Here is an 8,029-nt window from a genome sequence, read left to right on the forward strand (position 1 = left end):
TTTTTTTTTTTTTTTTTTTTCTGTGACCGGTAAGGGGATCGCAACCCTTGGCACAGTGTCGTCCGCACCACACTCAGCCAGTGAGCACACCGCCCATCCCTATATAGGATCTGAACCCGCAGCCTCGGTGCTAACAGCACCGCACACTCAGCCACGGGGCCGGCCCCAAAAAGGAGAATTCTATCAAAATATCTGGAACTGGATAACATTCCTGTGGGAGTTGGTGTTTCAGTGCAAAACACTAAACAGGAGGGACATGAGTCCTTCTGTAAACTTGTCAAGCAAATCAACAACATTATGTTCGTATAGAAAGTACACATAGTAATTTCATTTTCTCATATCCAAGATAGCAACAGAAGGAAACAGGTCTGTAACATCTCTAGAATTCTCAGCAGTTCTCAAGATTCTGTGACCATAATTCCAGCAAAACTCACTAACAGGTATATAGAATTTTATCAGAAAATTTCTTAGAGAGAGCCCTCAACTTCCTTATCTCAGTTACCTTCTACTAACCTTCCTCTTCAACCTGACAAAGAACAGATAAATGCCTACTCACACTGTCAGTTTGTCTACAGACTCTACATGCGCATGCTAAGAAGCAGCCAATCCTGAAATGAAAGTCAGCTATCTGATACGGAAACTGATGTCTGAATCCCTAGAGCTTGACTTTCTTCTACTAAAAATTGTTTGGTTCCATAAGCTTTATGGATTCATGTCTTTCAAAATGTGCTCCAAATACAAATTTTAAAAGCTTCCATATACCAAGAATAAAGCATACTAATTGCTTCAGAGAATACAACAACACAGTAAGCAGAATCCTTGCTTTCAAGAAAATTAGCTCTCTCTCTCCCTGGATGTTTATAAACTCCAAGAAGGCAGGGACTTTCTCAGTCTTGTTCACCACTATATCTCCAGCACTATAATGGTCCTTAGCAAACAAAAGGTGCTCAAAACATTTGTCAACAAATGAATGAACCAATGAACATGGAAACGAAGCCAACATGCTTTGAACATGTCTGGGAAGGCAGGAGGAAATGGTAATGGAGCCATCCTAGAAGTATCTAGATGGACAAAGACGACGGCGACAAGGTTGGGAAATATCAGGGACAAAGAAGACCGAAAGTGTTGGGAGGAGAATAAGGAGGCTTAGGTGACCAAAAAGAGCAGTGGAGATGACAGGATGTGCAGAGTGAGGGCAGACTGCAGAAGGCCTGGAAAAAGTACCAATTCGATCCCACTTGATCGGGATGTAAATTTTAAAAATCATTTTCCACATCCCCAATTTAACCTCTAAAGGAAAAGACATAAATCTTAAAAGGCAATAGGGCAATGGGACCAATGTCCAATCCTGAGGGCCCATATAAAGGTAAAATTGGAATTATAAAAATTCTTAAAGTTCCATAAGTTTAGTTTACTAAAATTCATCGTTTATCAATGAAAACTAAAAGTCAAGCCTAAATTCACTAGCAACCTTCACACAAAGGTAAACTCTTAAACTCACTTTTAACATCACAGCAGGGTAAATTTAATAGACTGTTTCTAAATTACAACTTTTAACTAGTATTATCTAAAGAATGACGTTATTCACTAAATCTGGAAGACCTCAAAATATGTAGACATCAAAGGCTCCAAATAGTTCTTTGTTAGTCAGTCACAATTTTGAAGACAGCTTCAGATAAACCCAACAATTGAGATGCTGTAAATATCCTTGCTCTTTCAACCATCTTTAGCTATATTCAGCAGCACTGTTTCCTTTGTTCAAGAATTACTTTCAATAACTTTATGTTTATGTTTCCGAAGGATATATTTGGACATATTTGTTAAGTGAATGGATGGCTGCATGGATGGACAAACAAATGAACCATCAAAGATTGTATTAAGATCTTTGGGATGTAACGTATATAATGCTTCCTATATGTGGATCCTAGGTCTGGCCAGGGCTAATGCTTCCAGTCTTTCACAAACATGTCTTTCATATTTAGTGACAACCAGACTGGGATTAAAATGGATCAGAGGGAGCAAGGAAGTCTGGAATGTAAGGGAAGGAAAACCCAACTTGCACCATCCTTACTCTAAGCAAGGATGGCGGTATTTATGAGAGCAAGGTGGATTTACTGTGAAGCTGATGAAGCTTAAGTGTCAGAGCCCCTCATTCACACAGGTCCTTTCCAAGCCCTTTTGAGGAGCCCTAGTAACGTGTTCACATGATCATATGTTTCTGTAAAATTTACTAAAGTAAGGTATAATCGAATTAATCCTCTTAAAGACGGTCCTCAAGATAAGTATTGGACCCCACACACCTGCATTTGCCCCTGTGTAAGGCGTAGGAAAAAATGCTGATAGTTACTGAGACCATTCTCAGAGCACTGGGAAGGGGAGCCTGGGGTGCCAGTCAGATTTCTGGGTGGCTTCTCATTCCTTTTTAAAAACACCATTTCTTAAGTTTACAGTTCTCGTATCACGACTTTCCCTTCAGCTTTTACATTTTTGCAAATGAAGTCACAAGAGACATTCAGCTGTTACAAACTTCGTGTCAAGCTTTGAAGTGCTTTTTAATAGCGGAAATATTTGGCTCACGTGTGGGCTTTGTAGCTATGGTAAATACCTCCTAGTTATCTGTCGCTACTGTTATCCCACACCTCCAATTTGGAGGAGAAATTCTGCATATGCATTGAGGCACTAAAAATGAATATTGAACTATATCTTAGCTCTTTTGTGAATGGTTTCTTTTTATTTCTTCTCTCATGGAACTAATACTTTCATCACATTGTACTGGTTATGGGTGGGAAAGCAGCGGATAGAAATAGAAGCAAAATGCTGACTGTTGCATCACTGGTTGGCAGTTTCTCTTAGCTTCTTGAAGGTTAAGTGGTCAAGTAGCTCCTTAATATAAGACCAAGGCATTTCAAGGACTGACTCGTCCACCTGTTTTCTGGCAAGTGCTTTAGCAGACTTTGGACAAAATGCTTGCAGTGGTTAAATGAAAAAAAAAAAAAAAAAACTGACCACAGTTAGTATGAGATAAAGACAGAAAAAAAAAATCCTCATCTTAGAGGTTCCTGTATGACTACTGACATATAGACTATATGTCCAGGTACATATCAGAACAATATAGTTAGAAACAGCATTTTTTCAGAACAGAAAAATAGAAACAAAGCCCACAGATTAAACATTCAAGATATGTCCTGTGTTGAACAATGACATTTTGTTTCTTTATGTAACTTTATTTTATGAAGAGATGATAGAAAATACTATTGCACTCCATAAGTTAAACACTTGACATTTTTATTCCTCAAAATGCAACATTTTAGAAGTCTGGATATGTTTATTAATTAGTGATTATTAACACCCAGTAAACAACATTATGTCTTGTAAAAACAATCTCTCTTCACAGCATGAAGCTGAAATCTATTATTCCCGATTCCATATGCTGAAATACACTCAAATGGTCACAAATGACCTTAAGCATTAAATAAATGTAAATGAGGACAACATAGAAAATGCGCTTTTGATTGATAACTAAAAGACCATGTTGAAAATCATGTCCAAAAATGAAGCCCTCTCCAGAAGGGTCTGGCCGTCTGCACTGAGGAGGAAAGGCTGTCCTAGGAATGAAGAACACACAGGGAAGGGCAGACGCTTTCTCTTTCTCTGGACATGCCTGAGGTTTTCTGGGCAACAGAACCGGTTTGTTCCTTCATGGGAGAAACACAGAGCATACTGCCTCCTGTGCCATCGGCCCTCTCTGAACATTCTAATGCAGGATTTAAAAATACATATATGGACAGTTCATTATATTCACCAACTAATATAAGAGAAAAAAGTTATTGCTATTCTGTAGTCTCATCCCAATATATCGACAACTTTGATTTTTAAGGATTGTTGCTGTTCATCCACTTTTGTTTTTCCGAAGTGGTTAGTTGGGGTAAGAAAGTATCCTCAAAAAACCAGATGATGACAGAGTACCAGTAGTAAATAAAATAATTAATTGAAAATGGAATTGTTCTTCTAATAAAGTCTGTGGTTAAAGGCATAAGGGAAAAATGAACAAATACAGATATTTCTGTGAAAACTACTAATGGTTACTCATTCTCTAAGTCCAGTACTAACAGGGCAAAAATAAAATGTAGCATCACAGAACACACCATTGATTTGATTGAGGGCAGGCATTTCTCCCAGTTTGGATAAGAATTAACAAATTCTAAAAAGGAAAATACTAACAGGGCAAAAATAAAATGTAGCATCACAGAACACACCATTGTTTTGATTGAGGGCAGGCATTTCTCCCAGTTTGGATAAGAATTAACAAATTCTAAAAAGGAAATGGATACCTAGACTATTTTAAAATCATGGAATAGAGCAGGATTTCTCAATCTTGGCATGATTGACACATTGGGCCATATACTTTGTGGTGGGGGGCTGTCCTGTGTATTGTGGGATGTTCAGCAGCATCTCTAGTGGCTTCTATTCACTAGATGCCAGGACCTACATTCTCCCCTTAAGTCATGACAATAAAAAATGTCTCCAGAGAATAGCAAAAGTGCCGAGGGGTGGGGTGGGGGAGGGGAGTATCCCCAGGTTGGGAAACACTGGAATAGAACCACTTAAGAAGGTGGTCCCAGGCTGGCTTCTCCCAACCTCATATTGTACAATCTCAACCTTTAAATCATTCCCAAACCAGTGTTTAATATACTTATCTCCAGTTTTCTCATCTATTAATTGGAGAAAATGAGCATCTGCCCGCCTTATAGGGCTCTTGTGAGCATTAAATAATACTTATAAAATGATTAGAATAGTGCCTAATACACAGTAAGTGCTCAATAAATTTAGCGATTATTATTTTTAATAATCATCCATAGTATCAAGAAAAGCAGTTTCAACTGGAGTGTTTTAATGCAGAAAGGTATCTTACCAGCTTGATATCTTCTGAGTCTTAAACACACCAGCCTTCTGATTCCTTGTGATGATGTCTCTCACATCTAGGACACAGTTAAGAAAGCTTCTGCAGTGATTGTCAATTGTAATGAATAAAAAAAGGCCCACAAACACAGTGATCTTCTTATCATACGTGGGATCAGCACAGTGAAAAGAGAAGAGCTGTAGGGTGTGAGGCAGGAGGAGGGTATTGCCCTGGCTCTACTACCAAATGCTGACTTACACAGGCAAGCTCTTTCAATTCCCTGAGCTGCAGTTTTGCAACGTGTGAAGAGTACATTTGGGTAGCAGTATAGCAAGGCCCAGAACTATGGGTGCTGGTGGGTAATGGCTGTTCCAGATGTGACATGCCCCACTTGCTTAAAAGAGCTAGAGTTAAAAGGCAAGCCTCTCTGTCGTGAGGAAGGCAATGCCAGTCTTCTGGGACTTTCCAAGTTGAACTATTCCCAATCTCCTAAATGCTAATAGGGAAGGTGGGGATGAGCAGCGGGGAGTGACTTGGGAGGAAGTGAAAAGAAAAAGATGGAGAGAAACTTGGAGAATCTTTGCAAGAAAATGAATTACTGATGAAGAAAATCAATCCAGTGAAAGGTCTCTTGAACTGTCTTTTCAGACTTATGCTTTGGGCCTTTGACCATCTGCTGGCATGTAAGGACTTGTACAGAAGAGCCATATTTATTGAAGAGATGATTTGAGAGGCTGGTTCATCACATCTCACAGCCCCATCTCTGCAAGGACCCACAGGAAAAATTATGTCAGCTTTTAACACAGGAAAGGCCGGACTTCAGCTTGGCTGATTTTGCTTCAACTTCTGGATATTATAAATCTTATAACTGCTCTTCTTTCTCTCTTTGCTCTGGCCACTGTGCAACTCAGAGCCAAATGTATGACCTCACTCAAACAACCACAAGAGGTCCTATGGCATATATTTTCTATACTGACCTCTATTCCTGGTTTCATCATATTTTCCTGGCTTTCTGATCTCCGCCCTCACTTTTTCATTTATTTTATACAATATATTCTGTGTGTCACTGTAAGAAGCCTCAAAATCCCTCCTTTGGAATAAGGCAGGTTTAAATAAACAAGAAATAAAATAATTCTAGTGAAGGCTGCAAGCTGAACTAAATTGGGCCCATGGGGAGGACACCAAGCAGACAAGCGATGTTCCCCTATTGCTCAGAAAAACAGATTTCCTGAATGCTCAAAGCAAGTATTGGCCAAGATCTCCCTGAAAGAACAGAGCCACAGGACTTTTTAACCCAAATCTCTGCTTGAACCACCAGGCACACCCATTTCTTCTCTGAGTGAATAAGCAGGTACTGTGATAGCTTTCTTTCCCCAGAAGTGGGTAGGAAAAATCAATTAAGTCTCCTAATGAAGGGCTTTGTTGAGGTTTACAAAAGTGCTATAATGCAGACTTTTTTTTCCTGGGTGAACTTTCCTATATGCAAATTAAATACCGTTAAATTACATTCATTAAAAAAATAAAAGAGACTAATTTGCCTACTTGTTTTGATTAACTAAAATGACACATCGGCCTACAGTTCTGTCTATTTCAGGAAGAAAGTATTTCAGGAAAGTCTTCTAAATGAAATGTCTTGCAGAAAAGGACAGCTGACATCTTTATTCTGAGAAGAACAAAATTAGTAAAGTGTCAACTGACACTGTTTTTGATTAAGTTCCCCCACACTCAGGCCACACCCTACTCAGTGTTTCCATGGCAACCAACTGCGTTGTAATGTGCCCGATACACCTGTAGAGTCGTATGAGTACATGACTAATCTATCAAGCAAAACATATTATTTTGTTAGTGGAGGTAATACTTTTTATAAAATAGTCACAGGGAAGTTAAATTATATAACTCAGAAAATCTATTAATTTTTAGTAAACATCTTAACACTATATACTTTTATACAATTTATAAGCCTGTGACTCCATAGAAAATCTATTAATAATTTTTAGTAAACATCTTAACACTATATACTTTTATACAATTTATAAGCCTGTGACTCCAGGTGGTCAGGCTGAAGCTAGCATATGTATTTATATTCTACAAGCAATTTAATGAAAAAAATCACAGCAGTATTTAGGCTGCTTTATTTTTAGAACTGGGCAGGAAATACATTTTGTGATTTAGGAGGTGTTTTTTATATTTAAACAAGTACAAAGAGAAAAAAATGGAAATAGTATTGTAAAATATTACCTTAAAAGATAAATTCTGATATCCTGCTCCCCACCCTTTACTTTAGGTTAGATTTTGATGGTTCTTCTGGATAGCATTGTGTCCAGTAATAGATTTTATCATTCTCCTGTCACCTTAGGGTAATAAAGGAAATCCAATCAAATTGAGTCAATATGTCCAGGATAGTGTTCAACGTGACCGATCAAATCACGTTCTCTGAACTGCACCCACCTTTTAGAAGACTTGAGTGGGAGGGGCTGGGTGCAAAGAAAGCCTTAATGTGATTTCTGATTAAATGGATACAGAGCAATCACCTCCAATCCTCTTGTCTGGGCAACTGGACTTCCAGAGCCACAGAACATATGCTTGTGGCTAAAAGGAAACCAGAATCCTATCTCCAGATTTTCTTCTCAAATAAAGCACAGTTCAGATTGAGGCTCCAGTTCAATTGTATTTTGGTTGATTTTTGCTCTTAAAATATATATTTTTATATAATAGTAATAATCATTTAAGTAAATTATATATATGTTATATGTATATAAAATATTGTTTAAAATATTAGCCTCCTCCTACAATTGGTGATCATTATTTTTATCAGTAGTTGTATATACATTTGAAGAGCTGACATTGTTCTTTAAGCAAGAAAATATCTTAAACATAATAACACTGTGATTCACAAAGCACTACTTTCTTGGTTTATGTTCTCTTTATTTTCTTTGGAGCATCCAATGTGAGGGTAGGAAACTATGAGATTATAATATAAATCCTATTCATTTTGATCTCTAAAGGTTTTTTCTTTTAAAAGAAAAAAAAAGCTTGATGTGGCAATATTTGTTAATTTAAGGCTACAAAATATTCATAAGTGTATTTATTATTCAAATGAATTGAGAGAATGGCATAGAGGTACTATGA

At 37.6% G+C, this 8,029-nt stretch overlaps 1 protein-coding gene across 1 annotated transcript in view; it reads right to left on the reverse strand.

Moving 5' to 3' along the window:
- The window catches only part of LOC103610293 (calmodulin-lysine N-methyltransferase), a 69,126-nt gene that overhangs the window by 45,046 nt on the left and 16,051 nt on the right, over positions 1-8,029 (reverse strand). Inside the window, exon 5 of the mRNA XM_008594516.1 lies at positions 4,913-4,979. Coding sequence (XP_008592738.1) covers positions 4,913-4,979 — 67 coding nt within the window. The remainder of the gene's footprint in view (positions 1-4,912; positions 4,980-8,029) is intronic.

The sequence above is a fragment of the Galeopterus variegatus genome, unplaced genomic scaffold, assembly GCF_000696425.1.
Source record: "Galeopterus variegatus unplaced genomic scaffold, G_variegatus-3.0.2 Scaffold13, whole genome shotgun sequence".
Lineage (NCBI taxonomy): Eukaryota > Metazoa > Chordata > Mammalia > Dermoptera > Cynocephalidae > Galeopterus > Galeopterus variegatus.